Raw genomic sequence first — 21,415 nt, 5'->3', positions numbered from 1 at the left:
AAGTCTGTAAGCAGTATCAGCAAATCATATTTAAACTGCTGGGGATAAAGTCTGGCGTACGTTTTGTTGTCCTCAAAAGTTGATTCTCTCTTGTTCAAAATAGTCCCAGTGTGGACTCTCCAATCTGAAAGAATAATGACATCATTTGTTAAGCTACTTCTTATCATGGATTCACAATTATGAACAAGGTAAGCAAGACTTTCAAGCTTAAACACATTGAACACATTTCTTTTTACAGTATAAATTTATTTTTTATGGCAAAACCTAATGTGAGTAACAGGTTATAGTGAGAATGACGTCATATAACAGTTTTTTGTTGAAAGCAGAAAAAACTAGAGACCAGAAGGAGTCAGAGCTAAAAACTCCTCCCGTTATATTTTCTCATTGAATGCAGAGAGGAGCTTTTTATTGAGATATTTTAATCTACAGCACAGCATGCTGCTCTCTCTCTCTCCTGATATGAGTGAATGAAGCTCACCCACCAATCTCTGTTTCTTTCATCTATGTGACAGTCATTCAATCATTCGAACACTATATTTACATATTATTTATATATCTATATATGATATTCATTTAATTACACTTTTGATTTCAGCGTTTAAATAATTGGATAGTAATAATATAATATTTTATTATATATTATTATATATAATAATTGGATATTATTCTTCATAATCCACAGTGAAAATAATAATGAGAGCGAGGGCATTCTTTTCTTTTGCACATGCATATGTAATGAATAGATATAGTAGTATCGAAAACATTAATTCAGTAGTTACCCATCCAAATCACTCTCGCTGATAAAAATAAATAAATAAATGTGAATCATTGCACCTGGGAATAACTAGAAGCAGCAGATACGCCACCTGCTGAAACTGCAGGAGTCACAACAAAACCTTGTTTAATCATGGTCACGTGACCTGGGTGTTTTGAACAGCGCTGTAGAGCAGCGTTTCGAAACATCGAAACTTCGTTGTTCGAAACGGAAGCTCGACACAGTGCCGTAACGTCTGTTTCGAGCTCCCATCCCTAGTTCTAGCCACCTTCTTAATTGCGCCTTGGGGATAAATAAAGTCTCTCTGATTCTGATTTGGTGTATGTGCTAGTTAGCGATAACTGTATACTGTATACAATAACTGTTATTGTCCTGCTGCAAAACCCAAGTGCACTTTAGCTTGTGGTCATGAACAAATGGCCCGACATTGGTTCCCTTTACCATAGCAAGTTTTCCGAGTCCTGAGGCAGCAAAACAGCCCCAGAGCTGGGCTGGAGCAATAGGCAGGGTACACCCTGGGCAGGTCACCAGTGTGTCACAGGGCTAACACATAGACACAGACAACCATTCACACCTGCATTCACACCTATGGCCAATTTAGAGTTTCCAGTTAACCTATCCACACTAACTGCATGTCTTTGGACAGTGGAAGGAAGCTGCAGCACCCAGAGAGAACCCACACAAACACAGGGGGAACAGGTAAAGTCCACAGAGACAGAAAGACCCCGGCCTGATGGTGGAATTGAACTCAGAACAATCTTGCTGTGAGGCAATAGTGCTAACCAAGTGCTTTGCGCCTTTTTTATTTAATTAATGTAAATGGTAAAATGGTAAATGGCCTGTATTTGTATAGCGCTTTTCTTTAATGTACGCATATTTAAACATCAATTTTATTATCTGAGACCACTAATGAATATACTTGTGTTATGCAATATGTGTGAAGCACTTAATCACAATTAATAGTACACTCTTAACAATTTTAGTGAAAAGTTTCATTTCTCAAAACTTGTATATGAATTTATGAATGTCTCATTCTCTGTTGTCCCATTTTGTCCCCTATTTAATAACAGCACTGCAGATGTAAGGACTCTGTTTTTTGTAGAACCTGATAACGTATGCTATCCCATCATGACTGAGATCACCAGAAGCTTGTGTGATGGTGTCACGGCTGCCGAGGCGAGCCGTGTGGATTTAGAAGGAGGACCCAAGATGCAGGCAGTGGATAAGATGCCGGTGAGTTTATTTATACAGGAGTGAGAAGGCAAACAGGCAAGAGGGAAGACAAAACTAAAGACCTGAACTGGGAAAGCTAAATGACAAACCTGAGATGATACAAAAAGGGATGAGAGGCAGCGAGACGAGCAGGACACCGACTGACACCGAGTAACAGGCAGGAAAACACACAGGGCTTATATACACAGGGTAGTAATGGGGGAATCGGCAACAGGAGGGAGACACAGCTGGGAGAGATCAGGGCTAACGAGACAGGGGGACCAAAGCTGCACATACTAACATCAGACAGGAACAAGAACCTTCAAAGTAAAACAGGAAACAAAACACACTTTACTAAGACACAGACTAGACAGAGACAGACTTGACACTGACCAAAGGCTACTAAATCATAATCATAATCACAACAGTATCAGATCATAAATCATAATATAGAAAAACACCAAGATAACTGAAACACCAAGTACCAGAGAAACATAAAGGAAAATCCATGATGCAAAAGTACCAAAACATAATGAACTCAAAATACTGGGTCCAATGGACCCAGAACCGTGACAGATGGCAGCTATTTTATTCCTTAGTTGTGTGAACATTCTGCTTGTCCTCCCATCATGTCCTTTTAAAAGGGTAGGAAACACTGGGACTAAATTAAATCATGACCATCCACTAACGGTGAACTTATAATCAGTCCCACACATGTTCATATGCATAAGACTGATAATAACTGATAAAGAATATTCACAGGGGTGTTGACATTCAAAACAGGTGGTCTGGGGTTCGAGCTATTATTCCAACTCTTAAATGGTAAACGGCCTGTATTTGTATAGCGCTTTACTTGGTCCCTAAGGACCCCAAAGCACTTTACACATTCAGTCATCTACGCATTCACACACACACTGGTGATGGCAAGCTACATTGTATCCACAGCCACCCTGGGGCGCACTGACAGAGGCGAGGCTGATGGACACTGGCGCCACCGGGCCCTCTGACCACCACCAACGGGTGAAGTGTCTTGCCCAGGGACACAACGACCGAGACTGTCGGAGCCGGGGCTCGAACCGGCAACCTTCAACAAGATGAACTGCCAACTCTTGAGCCACGATCGCCCTATCGCTCTTATTCCCTATTAAAAACCTTACATTTTGTTTGAATTTTCCTGCCTCCTGCATTATGGGTCCATTAATGCACACTCCACAGAGCTATATTGTGACTGATGTTGCTTTTAGCTCAGTAAGCAAAGCCTGATGTGTTGCCCTTCTGAATGTGTGGTCACTTTTGGTCAGTCTGACTGTGCTTTATGTGCACCCTAATTCAGTTTCCACAGATTGTTTAGAGGTCCATGTGCAGCCTTGTTAGCAACCTTTAGCATAGCCATGACTTGACACTGTGAAAGAGCCTCTTGTCTTTGTATAGCATTTTGAGTTTGACACTTTAACTCAGTGTCAGTGTTTCCCACTATCCCAGTGTTTCACAGTAATCAATGTTCTGGAAACTTGAAGGGCAGATGTATTTGTAATAGCTGGCTGCAAGTTTTTTTTATTTGGACAAGCTTCAGATATTATGATCAAATCTACCTGAGTATCACCTGAGTTTTACTAAAGAAACAGAAGTCAAGTAAATCAAACCTATAGTTTGCTGGATGTGAAACACTGCATATCTCCTTTATTCTACATTTGAAAATGTGTCTAAATCCTCAAACTGTTTGATTATTTCCAGGTTTATATACAAACATGACAGGTACTTACACTTTTTTTTTTTTTTTTTTTTTTTTTTTTTTAAATGACATCAGAAACAGCAGTATGCGACATTACGTGATGGCAGAGCTTCAGTTCATCCTTTGTCATTTTTTTTTTTTTTTTTTTTTAAATAAATAGGACAGGGGGAATGAATGAGAGAAAGAGGGGGAGAGAAAGAAAGAAAACCAAAGGGGAGAAGAGACGGTGAGAAGGGGGGGGAAGAGAGAGAAAAGAAAAAAAAAAGAACTCCTGGGTCACCTGTATGGAGAAAAAAAACAAAAAAGAACAAACAAAAAAAAATCAAACAGAGGAGACAGCAAACAACAAAGAGTAACATAATAATAGAGAAAACAAAGCACCATCACAATAAACTAGCTAGTCATAGATATCAATATTTACTAAATAATAAACGATATTGTGCAGCACGCAAGATAGACAGCGCACAGTGTGCTTTGAGGCAGCAGCCAAGAAAGCTTTAGTCCGCGTCTGTGAATACCCATGTGTGCATACCTGTGTGGATCAGCATGCTTGCATTCCAAAGGTTTCTCCATGTAATGATCTGCTAGGGAGTGTGGGGGGGCCACAGCCCCGTCCTCCAGGGTGTGAAGCGGGTATGGAGGAGATCAAAACTCCAGACATCCAGAGGCCCCCAGAACACAAGAGACCATGGAAGACCAACAGAGGGGCAGCCGCGCCACTGTTCCAGTAAGAGCTGAGGAGAGTCCCAGATGAGGGCTCGCCCAGCAGCCGCGGAGCAGAAGTCAGGGGGAGTTGCAGTGACGCGCCCGTGAGCTCCGCCGGCCCCCAGCTGCGCCTGAGTGACCGAGCCCCAGGCCGAGAGGCCGGGGGCACCCCACCTCCAAAGGGGCCCGAGCGAGCCCCAGGCCCCGACAAGCGGCCGCCAAGGAGTGAGCCGGTGTGTACCCGGACGCCCACCCCCAGACACAAAGAACCACCAACACACCGACACCTGAGGGAGTCCGCCACCGGCAGGGGAAGTGGTGGTGGGTGGAGATAGGCCTCCAAACCTTGGAGGGCCTGAGGTGTCCCCAGAGAGGTGGCGTCTGATACCCAACCTGACATATAGACACAGACATACAGGCACACACAGACACAAACATCCATTCCCACCCTCATGCTCTCATATGCACTCACTCCACACTCAACCAACGTGGAGACAGACATAAAGAGACGCTGTACACACAATCACACTCCCCAAGCGTACTCTACAAACCGGGTCTAGGTACCCTTGCCCCTGGAGGGGGGAATTGCACCCAGACCCAGGTGGTGTTACCCTTTTCCCTGCGGTGGGGAGAGGCAGACCACCCCGACTCCGCAGCAGCAGGGAGGCCCCACACCCCAGACCGCAGTCGGACGGCCAACTCCTCCTACTAGCCCTCCCGCTCCAGCAGGCCGCAGAGAATGGGGGTGGGAGAAGACTCCAAACCTCCCTCCACCCGCTCATTGTAGTGTTGATGCATATGTGTTCTAAGGTGCAATTAAAACCCAGGAGGGCATGGAGCTACCTGCCAAGGAGCAGCAGGTAAGCGCATAGTCCCTCCTGCTAGCCCTCAATGACTAAGTGTATTTAAAATTGAGAGGTGGGCAACGACGTCAGGGGTGAGGTATACACCCTGATGGTGATTTGGACTCCGTGATTGTGCCCACCCCCAAGATCCTATATGTATGTGTAATGAGAGTGTGAATAATGTGAATGTCTAAGTTGTGGGATAAAATTGAGGCAGAGGCAGCCAGAAGGGGACGGGGGGGGGGGGGGGGGGGTAGCCTCCTCTGCACCCTGGTGACATACCCCCACTCCAAGGCCCTGCATGTGTGGGTGGTTGTGGAGGAGCGGGAAGAGGGAGGCAGCTGGAGATGGGGAGGGAAGGAAGGGAGGGGCAGGTAACCCCTCCCTGGGGCCAGCTCCCCCGCTGACCCCAGTAGGCACTCCCACCCTCCGCGACCCGCCAGGGAAGGGGGGCCCAGGCCCATCAGACCGGGGCCCAGTGCAGTAGCGCCCCCCGGCTCCACAGAGCCCTGGACAGTCCACCCAACCCCACCACAGAGAAAACTGCACCCACCCCACCATCCACACATCTTCCAGACTACATAAGACGGTAAACGCCCAGGCTGAGATCTTCCTCCACCTCTCCTGTATCTCCCCCTCCTGCAGAGAGTTCCTGAAGAGAAGAAAGCTCCTGCAAGATGTGACCATCCCCCCCACCAGTTGAAGAGCCCCCCAGGCGGCTCGACACACCGGCGGCACCCTGCTCCAGGGCCGGGCCCCCATGCACCCACCCGCCCACAACCCCGGCAACACACCAACCAGGACCCAAGCCCCCAATATCTTTTACACTTAAAAGATATTGCAATGAGGCTTTCCGGGTGTATTACAGAGGTTATAACCCAGAATACCAATGATATTATGTGTTTGATATTATAAACAAGTGCAGTAAATGAATGTGAGGTGGAGACTTTGTATTGGAGCTCTGGGAGGGTTGGTGTCAGTCTACACAGAGCTGCTCCCACACAGCAGCATGGCCAAACTAAGAACTCACCACCTACTTGTACGAGTAGGTGGAGAAGTAGAGATAGACCGACAGATGGATGAAACAGACACACATAGAGAGACTGTGTGTGTCTCTCACACTTTCACTGTGCATAACAGAATATCCTAATGGGGTCCTTCAAACCCATGTTGGACAAGCATCCAGACCAACATGGGATATGTCAAGAGAACACTTTTTAGGAAAATAACAACCAAAGAAGTCATGCACATGTCACAATTTTATATAAATTTACATTGTTAAAATTATAACTACACTCTGCAATTTTTTGGTATTTTAACAAATGTCTATAGCATGACATGCATAGATAGATATGCTGTTACACAGACAGCCTGCCTGTCAACCCCAGAATAATTGTCAGAAATTTAGTCACAGAACAGATGGAGCTCAACTGTTGAGGAGCACAGCCACATGTAGGATGTAAAAACACCTGTGAATAAATGCCAACTAACAAGATAGTGGGAAAAGCAACAGTTATGTTGGTGAGGCTGTGTAAGTGTGAGTTTAAGTGTGATTGTTGGGGTTTTCTCCAGGATATTGTTGGGTATTTACCTTGCAGTGTAATGTCCTTTGAGGCAACTGTCGTTGTGATTTGGCCTAAATTGAACTGAACATTTACAGAGACTGTAACTGAACTCAGCTGTAAAACTAGCAGATTCAAAATACACCAAATCAAAGCAGCAGGTTGAGAATTTATTTGGTCAAACTTTAAAATGCTCCTTTAAGAGTTCCAGAAAACTAGGTGTGTAATACTCTGTGACAAGTAAACTGATCCTGATAAAGATAAGCAGAAGTGAACGGATAGGTGGATAAACCATTAAATCACTTTTAAAAAGTAAAGAGTAAAGATAAGCTATATCTACACTATATAGAAGACTGAGAGCAAACTCCTGCCTGGAGTAGCCTGGAGAGAAATGAGTAGGATCTCTTGTGTGGGACTGCAAGGCCAAATGGTAGAAGAAATTCAGGCAGAAATGTAACAGACCCATCCTCTTGTAACAACATTTTATTTCTTAGTGATGTAGAAGCGTATCCTCTGATGGGCTCAAAGAACAAAAACTTTGTGGAGCACATGTATTAGCATTCACTAGTGCCAGAAAGGACTGTTGACATGGGAAAAAAAAGAGGGAGAAGGTACTTGAACCAACATGGGCTAATATGGTTGCAAAATTCTACTAAAAGTTTTCAGAATGAAAAATATAATGCAGACAAAGCTGACGGGAATGTGTTGGTTGTACCTCCCTCTAGTGGACTGTTATTGTTAAACACTGAAATAGTCTGAGCTGTCACACCACTGCTTCCCTTTTTTCCCTACTTTAACACATTCATTCCTGAAACTGACTGTTATCCTACCCTAATGTTTATAGCTGTGATTCTGTCAATTCCACTACATTGGTGAAACAGGAAACCACTGTGAGCACAGAGGTTTCAGCACATGTCACCCTTGACTATACTCTTGCTTAAACACAGTGTAACATATGAAACAGGCAGTTGTATGTAAAAACACATGTCAAAAACTACAAGGTCATAACAAGTCTTTGAATATAATTTCTGTAAAAAGTAGTGCAGGCTGTGTTATTTAATTTGCTTGGATTAATATCTAAATGAAAGAGCAAGATAAAAATTTTATTTCTTTTATTTTATTGTAATAATGAGAGTGAAGAACTGAATGGTGGTTAATTAATATATCCATAATTACACAGCATTTAATTTGGTACCATTTTCCTAGTTACAAAAAATCACTGATAAGCAAGTACAGCATAATTAAGTGATAATAACATAACTGATTATAACAGTACAAGGCTTTGTAAAGGCTTTCGTTAATCATTGTACTAAATGGTCATGATAGTAAATTAATTTCATGCAAACTGGCATATGGGTAAGTTACATGTGTCAAATTAATTGTACCTTCAAAAATATCTGTTGGCAAGTGACAGATACTGTGTCACCATCAGAGTCAGGAATAAGATGATAAACAGTATACGCAGATATTTTTGGAGTTACTTTTGGGTCACTCATTCAACAAGCTACATCAATCTGTATTTGCTCCAGCAAATAACATTTGGATAAATTGGTGAGTTGTAAAACATACTATTATAATCCTTAATGTGTTTCTATGCTTACATTACATGATGTTCATTGGTAACAGACAGTATCACCTAACGCATTCCAAAGTTCTGGAAAACTACATCTCACAGATCCAGTTTTGTTCAATATTACAGTTCTCATCATTCCAATCACCGACGCCTGATGCGCGGTGCCAAAACTCCACACAGTCTTGGTTTCTCCCATCATAGCTGTTGGGCTGGCCTTTACCCCAAAACCTACAAGAGATGGGAAATATCAAAGTCAGAATAAAAATGTCCTTGGATAAGCAGAACTTTACAAAAAAAACAAAAAACAAAAGATATATATTAAATTTCCTACGTTAAGGTCACTGGAGTTCCATCCACCCATTTCCACTGCCCCTCTACTCCTTCATCAGTCAGTCCGATCCAGACTTCTTTGTCACTGCTATACAAGCCATTGATGAAGGTCTATTAAGAACGAGACATGCAAGTTACAGCAAATGTTTGTCATACAAAAGGATCAATTTAATTCAATTTTATTTATACAGCACCAAATCAAAACAAACAAGGCGCTTTATATTGTAAGGTATACCCTACAATAATACATACAGAGAAAAACCAAACAATCATATGACCCCCTATGACCCAGCACCCCGGCAACATTGGGAAGGAAAAGCTCCCTTTTAACAGGGAGGGGCAGCTTTCTGCCATGACCGGTTGGGGTGAGGGAAGGAAGATGGGATAAAAGACATGCCGTTGAAGAGAGCCAGACATTAATAACAAGTATGATTCAGTGCAGAGAGGTATATTAACACATAGTGAGTGAGAAAGGTAACTGAAGATTATCTGTATTTGTTTCTAATTTATCTATATTTGTCTCCCTATTGTTTTCTCTTGTTCTTAACCGATTGTGAAGCACTTTGGTCAACTCTGTTGTTTTTAAATCTGCTATACAAATGCATTTTGAATTGAACTGAATTGAAGAAGAAATACTCAATGCATAATGGGAATCCCCCAGCAGCCTACACCTATTGCAGCATAGGGAGGATTCAGGGTCACCTGATCCAGCACTAACTATATGCTTTAGCAAAAAGGAAAGTTTTAAGGCTAATCTTAAAAGTAGAGATAGTGTCTGTCTCCTGAATCAAAACTGGAAGCTGGTTCCATAAATGGGAAGATTGCAGATCAGACAGCACCAATCAGTAGTTTTATACGAAGAATGGATAATAACATCTTCAAAGTTAGTGACCTGTTGGTAATACATAGGAGAGAAAAAACTAATAAGCATTGGTGATGAAAGAGTGAGCTAGTAGACTTTGAATATTGTTATAATATCTGTATTAGCAAAGCTTTCTGTTTTTTAAGGTAACATTTTTACGAGTATGTCATTTATGTCATTATGATTATGTTATTGTGTTAGTTTTATGAAAATAAAAAAATGACTTAATAAAAAAACTTTCAGGAGCTGAAATTCATAGCATGCATTGTCAGTTGATGTACTGGTGAAAATGGGGAGGAAAAAAATGAGTTCAACTTTAAGAAAAGAAAATGACCTCAAATACTATATATGGAGAGAAGACAAATGTAAACAAACCATTTCTTCTTTGCTTTTTATTATTGCCAGGTCTGCTCCTCTGTTCTGGCAGTCAGTTCTGCTCCTTTCCCACGTTTTTTTGCTAACTGATGTGAAGTAGCAGCTGTACTCAAACTTCTTCCAGCCAGTGGGGCATTTCTTCTCTGTAATTTACATTTTTTGTTGATCAATAACCAAACACTGGAGCAAAAGTAAAGAGATGTTTGATAGCTGTTTTCTTTTTGCTTACCTTGCATTGTTGCATTCAGTCTGTTAATTTCCTCCAACAGCTTTACTCTCTCAGCAGTCAGGTTTTCATTATTCACCTTCAGCAGGTCTCTTTCTGATGTTACATTCTGAAAATTGCTTTGAAGAGCGTTTTTTTCCTTAACCAATGAGTCATAATTAGCCCGCAGGACATTTTCTGCTTTTTTGATTACATTGTAGGTAGACTGAAGATGCTCAAGTTGTACAGTCAGATTTTGGTGACCTTTTGCTAACTTGTCCTTCTCAGTTGTAGAGAAGTTGTAGTTATCTTGCAGATTTTCCACTGTCTTAATCAAGTCGTTGTAACGATTCAGCAGCTGCTCTCTTGATCCGGTTACATTGTTGAATTTGTTCTGTAAGTTGTTCCTCTCTTTGGTCACAGAGTTAAAACTGGTCTGCAAGTCATTTCTTTGCTTGAGGACTGAATCATATTGTTTTTGTAGCAAGTCTTTGCCTGTAGTCAAGGCATCATTGTTCAACTGCAGCTGGTTTTTAAGAGTTTCTAGCTTTTCAAAATTTTGGTTCAAAGCAGCGTTACTGTCCTTTAACTGGGCTTGGCTTTGTGTAAGCTGCTGTTTTTCCTCCATCAGTAAATTGTAATTGGTCTGCAACCGTTCTCTGCTTGTAGATAAGGAGTTGTAATTTTCCTGTAAGCGATCATAGCGTATCATCGTATCCTGTTTCTCTTTTTGCACAGCTTTTATGTTTTGCTGCAGGTCCTGATTCTGCATAGTCATGGCTTTTGAGCTATTCTGATAGTCTCGTTCCACATTTTGATCTGTTGGAGAGGAGTCATGACAGAGGTGAGGACAATCAATTTATTTCACCTTGATATAAGGAAATGTTAATACTTAACAGACAGAACAAAAAGGTAGACTCACAGTGGATGCTTTGACCTATGACACCAGCCAAAAGGAGTAAACACAGCAACCCCAGGCACACTGTGGCAAGCTTGAAAGGACTGGTTCTTACTATATAAACTGAATGACGGATGGCAAAGGAGAAGGAGAAACTATAAGTTGGTGAAGCATGTTAAGGAAGTTGTGGTTTTAGAGGGTGGTATTGCAAAATTACACTTTAAAAAACATTCATCTTGCATAAAAATGGTTAATTCCTCTTTCAAAATGTACCTAATTCAAATATTTTTAATAAAGCAACTTCAACCATATGTGCTTTATACAATGACTGTTAATGGAATAAATAATATTATGTTCGCTGCAGCCTCAAAAGTGTTCTGTTTGACTTTAAATACAATATATTCACATGAATGCTGTTATTTTGATAAAAGGACATATTTAAGTTAAATATTCATCTAGGTGCATTTTGGTTCCACCAGTTCCTTGTGCAAATAATAAAGAGATGAGACTGCATGGTGATGTTGTGCAGGTACTAGCCAAATGGTTGATTTTTCTATAAAACTACTGCTTAGCACTATCGTTACCAAAAAAGCACACCTTCAGCCACAGGAAGGTTACCATTTCCCAATTGCTCCATGTAGATTAAAATTTTCCATCGGAGCCAAGCATAAAAGTTGAGAGCAGAGCAATGTTATGTATTTGTGATTTCCTTTAAAAAAAAAAAAGACAGGAAATTTAAAATCAAGGTTCATTACCTGTAGAGTGAAATTTGCTGCCTTCTTCAAAAAACTGCTTGTAGGCAATTTTAGTGTCATCAATGCCATGTGTGGATGCATGGTACTCGACACTCATCCTTGCATCTGCCTTAAAAGCTGGAGTCCAATCTGTGAAATCAAAAATGTTTTATGTGAAATAGTTTTCACTATAATAAATCCCCTCCCTTTCAAACTATTTACACTGAGGTGTTGATTGCTTTTAAAATAATATAAGGTTAATGATAGATAATCAAATATATATATGCCTAAACTTTAATGAATGCAAAATATAATTGAAATAATCCTTACCTCCCCTTGCAGATCAAACAAAACAAAATCAATGGACGAGCTGGAAATAGAATGATGAGCTTTTTCAGTTTGAAGAGTTTAAAATCTAATCTACTTCCTTTTTTTTTTTTTGCTTATAGGGCAAACTTTGGGGGTATTTTAGGAGGTGGAGCAAGAGCATACCTCTTTCCTGAGTGAGTCAGCTAGAAATGATGGGAAATCAAAAGATAATCTAAACATATGTGATGAATTTTAACAGTGCATTGCACAGAACACAAGGCAATTATGATAAACTTAATATTATAGTGTTTCTGATTTAATACCCACCAATAAACTCTCCAAATATTTTCCACCATAGAAAAGTTTTGATCCTGGCTGTCTGAGTAGGAATTTCGCAACATGAACCGCCTGCTCTTATGAATAGATATGCGGAACCGTAGATTTCACAAAAACTTAAAAATGCTGAGATTGAAGTTTCAATGTGAAGATATTATGCAAAAGTCTAAGTCAGATATGTTGTTCAAGTTTTATAATAAGATCTCTTTGTAGAAAAAAAAAATAAGTAGGCTAAATACGTGCCAACTTCTACATTGTCGATTCATTCTCTTAACCACTTTTCTATGTGGGGTTGTGGGGCCACTGGAGGTGATCCCACAAGTTGCAGGTTGAGAGACGAGGTCCAAAATGTGTGTATTTTGACATATGAAAGGAAGGCAGATAGAACACATAGGCTCCACATAACTATGAGGTTCAAACCCAGAACCATGTTGCTCTAAAGCAGCAGGGCTATTTTACCACCATACTGTGTGCTGAATACTGAGTTGTAATATAAAATTGTCAAGAGAAGAAAGGAAAATGCCATAGAGCTGCATTTTACTGCGATAACAGATTAACTGTTAGATACCTGTGTGATGCTATGAATAATACCTACTGCTGAAAAGCTGTGTTGTGTATGATTACTGTTTATCCTTTTCTTAGGTCAGCTCGATTTGCAATACAATGTGAAGCCAAAAATTATACATCTTTCAAAATAAAATTATTGATTTTAATCATTTTATGCTCAGTGGTTCTCTAACTATTGTTTCCATCTTTGACTGTTCATGAAGAAGTGATACTACAGCCTTTGCTTTTAGGTGGACCCTGCAACGAGTTTCTGCCGAGCAAGTGAAGTGATAAAAAAAAAAAAAGTGAGAAAAGCAAGAGTGCAGAAAGTGTGGGTTTGACAGATACACCCTTTTATTATCTCATCCAAGCAGATGTTATAAATCAAATACAATGTCAAAAATAGCCACAGAGTATAATAGAACATGGCCAACCCACAGAGTATGCACAAAGAGTGTGGTTTGAATTGGAGTGCTGCGGTACCGTTACATTTACACACATATTGTGATAATGATAATGTACAAATAAAATATAATGAATTTCAAACCAATAAATAACTATAGCCAGATACACATCAAACTATGTTTACTTGTTATCCAGTAGCCAGTATCAAATCAACAAAAAGCTCATTTGGATTCCATCAAACACTCACATTATTACACACCCCTAAACTCTGTCCTTTAACCTCAGTGCCTTCTCAACTGCCTGGCAGCCAAGCAGATGGCTGGAAAATCAGTTCTCAAGTTGCTCATATAACTGAAATTATTTTAAAATTAAAATAACAAGCATACTGTCATTCGGTCTGCACCAGATTATAATAGGTTCTTTTTTTTCTTCATGACAATAAGACCTTTCAGTTTCAGGAAAGCTGTTTTTTGGTGTTACCCTGACAACAGACAAATAAGCAACAACAAAAACATGGGGAGGTAACAGCAGCCATATAGTACTAAGTCAGTAAACACTATGACAATAATAATAATAATTTTTACTGAGTTCTTTACAACAAGGCACAAATTGGTCCATCACAAGATCCAGTACAGTTAAAAAAATAACACAGTTTAACACATGAAGTAGAAAGTAGAGAGAAAAGCAACAAAAGGAGAACCATAAAAATGAAGTGAAATGAGAACGGCTCTCTGATAAAAGTGTGTCTGTTACAGTCTCAGGTTTGTTTATGTTTCTGAGTTTTGGGTTCTTATTATGTTGAATTTTGGTTCCGGTGGTCATTGTTATTCTTTTATAACTTTGAGTTTTTTGTGTTAAGTTTTTTTATTTCGGTTATATCTTTAGTTTTCCTGTCTGTGTTCATTCTGTCTCATTTTGTCTTTATGGATTTTTCTTCATTATTTCTCTTTTTTTTTGGAAATTAATTTTCTTTTTATCTCTTTTTACTTTTACTTTTTGGGCCCTGTACTACAAAATTACTTTACAATACTCGGGGTATTGTTCTGTTATCAATCAGGCTAAGTGGTAAGATGAAGCTGGTCATCAACTCATTAATAAAGCCCAGCATTTTTCCAAGCTAGCTACAAGCATATTCACATGAAAGGGGTGGCATTGCCAGCGCCTGACCAGTCACAACTATGAATAAGTTCACTGGCAGCAGAGCAGCTGAATTTCCAAAGTAAAACTATAATATTAGAAAAAAATATGTAGAGATTAAATATAGACTAAAAACAACACAGCTGCTGTAGACAAATTAGTCAAGTATGTGTGTGGGAGGAAAAACTGTGTTCAGTAGTTTGCTGTGTGAATGTTTGCACTTTACCTTCGTCAATAAGACCAGAAAAGATTTACTATATTATTAAAGTTTAGCCTATTTTAAGGCAGAAAGGAAAGCCGGCAAATATGGTGACTATGCAAGTTAACAGACCTATCAGTCTCAAAAATTCCCTTCATTTTTAGTCACCTGCGCATTCACTGTAGTTGGTGTCCATTTGAGAGAGATGTTTTGCACATCAATTCTATAGTGATGGTGGAGTACTCTGTAGAAAATTTGTTCAAGTAAAGACTATCGTCCTCCTGGTGTGGCATACCTGTTGGTGACCCCCACACAGCAGAAACCCAGGCGCTGGTAAAGGCGGTGCGCTGCTGGTGCATATGCTGTGGTCCCAAGGATAACTGAAGAATATCCATAATGAGCAGCAAACTCCAGAACTTTCCTTCCCAGCACAACACCAACCCCACATTTCCGATATCTTTGGTCAACAGACATTCTCTGCAGGACAACAGAACCTCCTGATTCATTTTACTGGCCAACTGCTGCTACAGTGCCCACCACTTTGCCTTCTAGCACTGCTACCCAAAAACAGGAGCCTGGGGCAAGCAGACAATAAACAGAACTCAGCCTATTGCTTCAAATATTGGAAAAAACAAAATTTTGGCATAATATTGAATGCTGACCACATGAAGGTTAAAAGGGCTCTCTCAGAAGTTAAGAGAAAAATAGTTGTGTATACATTAGGTGCACTTGTTCAACTGCATATTAACACAAATATCATAATCAGCCAATTACACAGGAGCAACTCAGTGCAGTGCAAAGCAACATCCTGAAATTTAAAGTGAACATTAAAATGGAGCAGAGAATGCAGTACCAGACAAACTGGTTGTAATACTTCAGAACCTGATTGCACTGCCATCGCTAAGGTTTCAAGGTTTCTAAGATATGAATAAAAAAAAAAAAAGAACATTTGAACACTGCTAGCATAATGGACATGGTTTTGACGGCGGTCCCATACAAACAAAAAACAGATGATGAAGGATCACCAAATATGCTTCCAAACCAACTTCATTCTGAGCCAAATACTAGAAAATATGATGAAGCATATCTTGCCTTTGGCTTCACCTGCACAATGGTGGTGCAAAGTAGGTATCCCCAGCAGAGTTTGTTTCCCCTGAGTCGACATGTAAAATAATTACAACATAAAGATGGTTTGTTTTTCTGTTCTTGAAGGCTACGTCCACACGTACATCACATAAATGTAATTTTAAAAAATTACATTTTTTCAAAACCGATGATGATGTTGGCGTCAGGATATGTTTGTGAGAGTGTCTGTGTTGAATGTAGAAGCCACGTCCGAACTTAACTCTGACACATCTGTCTTTCTAAATGGAGGAACAATAACTGCGTGGGTATATGTAAGCGTGTAAAAAACTGCAGCTAGTAAGATTAACAGCAACAGTATTTTGTCTATATCTGCCATTGTAGAAATTCACCTCACATAAACAATAACGTGGTGCACAGCATGAAGTCAAAAAAGGTGCACACCTTTGACATTCCGTGACTAAATCAACTTTTTCCTCATCCACACATAAACGTAAAAACTGACTTTTTGAAAATCTCCACCCTGACAGTTTTTAAAAATCTCTGTTTTCAGTGATCTGAAACGCCATTTCCATGTGGACAAAAGGCACGAACGCATAAAATAATCTGCATTTTCAAAAAAAGAAATACTTGCGTAGGTGTAGACATAGTGTAAAAGAGTTAATAGTTTATTTTATTGCTACCTGTAAATTATTGCAGTTTACCTTTATTTGTGTAATTGTTTACAAAAAGTTTGAGGTGGGAAATAAACTGCAGTGGAGTTTGACATTAAAATATGGGTGTATGTGGTTGGAGGATGTGTTTGTACTGTGCCTTGGAGGGGGGGGGGGGCGAAGATTTTCTTGTAAAACAAAGGGGGGACTAGTAAAAAAAATGGTTGGGAACCACTGATCCAAGTAAAATGAACTGCTTGCACAATCTAAGCATTCTTCCTAATAAGTAATGTTCATTTTGAAAGAAAAGTGATGTTGAAAGTTGCCATAGACAGTGGTTTGTGGTTTTCACTTACCGCATTCAGTAAAGACATTTGGGCAATAGCCTTTTGTGGCTCATTTGAATGAACAGAGTAACCCTTCAGCACTATTTGAATCTGAAAATTTTATAAGCTGATGACTCTGCAGTCATGATTTTGACATCAAAGTTTTGCAATGCAGAACAGTCAGAAAAAGAAAAAAAGAAAAAAAAACATGGCACCACTGATAAAAGGAAATGATGAGCAACAGCTTTGATTTTGTGTTTTCCGGGACAGGAGGTCAACTATGTGGATGTAAGTAACACCAAAATTGTATCTGTAATATTTCTAAATGTGTGTTTCAAACCACTTCAAGCAAGGGACCATGCATTACAAACAGAAACTGCGAAAAGTCTTTTTTATTATGGCAAAACAGAACCTGGCAGTTTCTGGTTTCCGCGTAAATGTTATGTACCTTGTGGCTTCATGTAGAACTTCTCAATGTTCCCCATGTCTGTGTTCATAGCTCGCCTGAGGTAACCATGGATGACACGTCTGCTGCAGAAGTAGCGCAAACACATCACACTTGCTGGGAGGACTCCTATCACCCACCAACATTTGGTGATGACAAGAGATATAACTGCCAGGGGAAAGATATCCCGTGATGCTTAAATGTAAATAAATTATAAAGTTCATAAAGAACAACACAAAAAGCACAAATTTCAATTCATTCAGACATTCGGACATTAAAACTGAGTCTAGTAGAACTAAAAGAACAAAAGGTTTTAGTAGCAGACAAGTAGCTTTTACAGAACAGGTGGTTGGTCTTTGTTCAGGCACGGAGGTTCTTGGTATATCTGGAATTAGAATCTTACACAATGTTCAAATTACAAAAACAGAAAAATAGAGAACAATTTACCTTAAAAGATTGTTTGTTTCAGACATTAGATGGGTGATCTTACCTGTCATAGCAGCATAAAGCCAGAGACTCTCAGGGTGATGTCTTAATCCTCTGAAGGCAGTGTCTGGCACCATCTCCATCAGCCCTTCATAAAAAATTTGCTGCACTACTAGATTGTCATCTGGTTCAAATTTGCATACTAATGGAATGTATTCATTTTGCTCTTTCAGTCCATTGCTTTGTTTTTTGTAACACTTTTTTAGTGTTTTTTTCTCCATATCACACTTGATGACACCAGCAGAGAATCTGAGTGTGTAAAATAAGAAGCTGAGGGCCAACAGGAAGACCTTTCAGCAACAGTGTTTTCTCATGTGAGCTCCTTAGACCACGATGACCTGAATGACTGAGAACCTTCACAGACATTTCATACTGCACACAATGTTTATTTATTCGTGACTTCTTTTAACTTGACCACTCTCTTTATTTTTTTATCATATTTTTTAAACTCACATTGCTTTTGTTTTTTTATGGTTTTTAGTTCTTTGAATGCATTTTTTCAAATGCTGAGGAATTTGTTTTTGTCTCATCAAACACATTTTGTTTTAATGTTAAAATTTGGCAAACAAAACTTCCCAAAACACTTTCCCCAGTCAGTTATGTCCCCATGTCTGTTTGAAGCATTAAGCTTGCATGTCCTTCTCCTCGTCTCCATATCTGTGTGTTTCCTGTTTTCCTTTGACAGTCCCGCGTCCTGTGTTTAGTGTATTCCCTTTTGCTTCCTCCCGGTCTCATTTTGTCAGATTAGTCGAAGCTGTGTTTCCCTCCTGTGTCTAATTCCCTTGTTATGCTTTCTGTATTTAAGCCCTGTGTTTTCCTTTGCCATTGTCACATCATCCCACATTGTTGTGTTTTGTGTGGTCCTGGTTTCTTGTTTCTAACTTTTGTATTTAGTAATCTTGCTAAAGTGCAGTAAAGCTGCCTCCTTCAGTTTAACCCTTTGTGTTTGGGCCGTCTTCCTGCCTGCCACAGCACCTGTACATGACAATGTCATGAAAATGTTTGTTTGACTGCTGAAGTCTCACTTCAGGTGCCTTTAAATGACTTGGTCATCACTTTGCAACACTGTGTACCACAGCAGTAAGAAAAATACTGCACCCACTCAACCTGGTTAGCTACTAGGTGAGCTCACTGTAAAATAGGGGAGCAGTGCATGTGTTTGTGGTAAATAGAAGACTGGAACTATGACAGGTAAAATGGTCAGGTAATGGAAACCAACATGGTTTTAAACCAAACTGTCATTTAAATTCTAAGTTATCTGGCAAAAAATGAATTACCTTTTGTGCACAGTTCCAACAACTGCTTCACTTCCTCACTGTGCATAAAATCTCAAACCCAAAGAGCAAATTGCTCAAAATTACAATGCAAATGATTGCAACAGGATTAAAATTATTTGAGCACAATAAAGAATATACACAATCCCCAACTGTTTATATGTTGGCTTAAGGCTTAAACATGAGCCACAAAATTCCCTGCTTATTCATGAGCACTACAAAGGATGTCGCTAATGTAGTGTAATCACTTTAAGAAATGTTCCGCTGTATTAAAATAGAATACGACAGTGGCAGCAGAAGGCAAGAGGCTGAGAGGAAGCAGGGAAGCTGGTGCGGAGTGACTCACTAGTCCGAGAATTCTGGAAAGATCTGTTGAGATTGAAAAGAATCGTCGTACATTCGAAAGGACCAAACATGCCAAATGTGACATGAGGGTCGGATCAGTTAGATGCTATATTTAACAGTGATGACGTTTTTCAGTTGTGATGCATACAAAATGATACTGATGCAAATCCTGGGGGAAGGCTGGAATGGAAAACCACTACAAGGGCACGAGGGAAGCAAATGGAAGAACTGTGCTTGGATCACAGCGAGAAACTATCCTTCAGATAAGCTCATTGCAGAAAAGTCTGCAGACACTTTCTGTCTCTTTTAGATGCAAATGAGCAGCAATGCTGTCTGCTTGGAAAAAAAATGCCTCACCACATCTTTCATACACAGGTGAATGTGACTGCTTCACAGTCTAGGAAGTCTAGGAAGGAGATACACTGAACAAAAAGCTCAGTAATGTCAAATTTCAATTCAGTAAGAACACAGTGAGTGTGGGGGTGTTTTTGTATTTGTAATTCTATGTTACTAAGCTACATTTTTATCCTCTGTGGTTTTTCGGTATACATACTATGAGCACATGTTGCCTCCCACTCTCAAGTACTCACTTTCTTCTGAAATCAATACTATCCTCGTTGTCTAGCTCTATTTAACCCTCTTTATTCTGCAGCACTATTGCATAAATGCAACACATTAAAACGCTGTTGTTATTGTGCTTACTACAGTAAAAAAAATATAACTTGTATATTAGCTGTGTTCGATAGCTAAAATTTTCATTCATTGCAGAGTTAAATAAGAGAATTGAAACCATTCTCTTTTCCACGTATAGTGTTGTGGAGTAAATAGGCTGTTAACTTAGCTTAAGCTTAGCTTAAAACTATCATGGTTCCCCAGTCTCCTGTGCGTCTCACATATTTCTATCAGTCTTTTCTTCTGTGTGTGTATGCAATAAACACACCTTCTGTTGCAGGACCGGGCCTTCCCTCTGTTCCCACCTCAGCTGTTGACACACCTGGTCTGATGAACTCACCTGTTGGTAATCTGTGATGGATCAGGCTGCTATGTAAGCTGGAGGTTTCCTTTCATTTGATGCTGGATCACTGAAGTGGAAGGAGTTGCAAGAGTTGCAGAAGGTCTGGCTCTGTTTGAAAGCGTGAAATCACAGTAGGTTGTTTTTGCAGTGGTTTTGAGATGTACTGAGAAGCAAGTTCAACATAATCAGTACACTTTACTAGTGCTGGGTTGGAAACATTTTTGCCTTCAGTACTGCCCTAATTCTTCATGGCATAGATTCAACAAAATGCTGGAAACACTGATTTGATGGTATCACACAACTTCTGCAGATTTATCAGCTGCACATTTATAACATGAATCTCATCCAATTGCAGTTGGAAACCACCAACTGCCATGTCCTATTTCATGAAAATACTAAATAATTACCTCAGCTGCTGTTTGTAGATCCATTGCATCAGTCCCTTCGATCTTTCCTCCAAATGTTTATGTAGAATAAAATACATTTTCTGATGAAAAACCCCTAACCTCAGTATTTTGTTGTACTTTGAGTTTTAGGACCTCAGAAAGCCAGCTACAAAATCCAGGCTGATACGATGACAAATCTACAAACTAAGCTAAAGATAAACCCTACTTTCCCCCACTTGCTGTAGTTTTGGATTATATAATATGATGACATTCTCCATCGTGTTAACAGCTAAATATTACGTCCTACACATTTAGAAATATTACTGATAAAATTTACTTGATACTTAGTACATGTAGAGAACCACCTGTCCTGGAAAACAATTAATCAAATCCTTTTTAAAGGACTATAACAGAGAAGGGATGAAATCTCCAGTCAAATTCTTCAGATGATTTTCAGTTGCTTTTATCAATCATGGCATGTTTTTCAGACTGTTTAACGTTGTAAAACATTGATTTCAAACTTCTGACTGCAGAGCTTTTGCATGCCACCTTTTTTATACTCTTTCTCTGCCCTGTGTTCAAATTCAGAGGTAATATGCTTTAAAAATAAATAAATAAAAACTGTTAAAATATTCATTCAGTTTTTCTGATGAGGAATCAGA

The 21,415-nt window shown here is 39.6% G+C and overlaps 1 protein-coding gene and 1 pseudogene across 2 annotated transcripts; both read right to left on the bottom strand.

Annotated features, from left to right (window-relative positions):
* Nucleotides 1-7,978: 7,978 nt before the first annotated feature.
* LOC308395956 (uncharacterized protein) lies at nucleotides 7,979-12,204 on the bottom strand. The gene is made up of 7 exons (XM_080881016.1): nucleotides 12,139-12,204; nucleotides 11,830-11,958; nucleotides 11,099-11,197; nucleotides 10,201-10,995; nucleotides 9,972-10,114; nucleotides 8,736-8,845; nucleotides 7,979-8,632 (listed from the first exon to the last, which is right to left on the bottom strand). The coding sequence occupies exons 2-7, from the start codon at nucleotides 11,924-11,926 to the stop codon at nucleotides 8,494-8,496; spliced, it is 1,383 nt and encodes a 460-aa protein (XP_080737142.1). The 5' UTR covers nucleotides 11,927-11,958; nucleotides 12,139-12,204; the 3' UTR covers nucleotides 7,979-8,493.
* Nucleotides 12,205-14,916: 2,712 nt separating this feature from the next.
* On the bottom strand, nucleotides 14,917-17,954 carry LOC308395627 (N-acetylaspartate synthetase-like; annotated as a pseudogene). Its single transcript has 3 exons — nucleotides 17,738-17,954; nucleotides 17,251-17,415; nucleotides 14,917-15,315 (listed from the first exon to the last, which is right to left on the bottom strand). The product of its transcript is annotated as an N-acetylaspartate synthetase-like (transcript).
* Between the last annotated feature and the right edge of the window lie 3,461 nt (nucleotides 17,955-21,415).

The sequence above is a fragment of the Rhamphochromis sp. 'chilingali' genome (genome assembly GCF_963969265.1).
Source record: "Rhamphochromis sp. 'chilingali' genome assembly, chromosome: 4".
In the NCBI taxonomy this organism is placed as follows: Eukaryota; Metazoa; Chordata; class Actinopteri; order Cichliformes; family Cichlidae; genus Rhamphochromis; species Rhamphochromis sp. 'chilingali'.
Note: the sequence above shows the minus strand (reverse complement) of the source record. Positions and strands in the feature narration are given on the sequence as shown.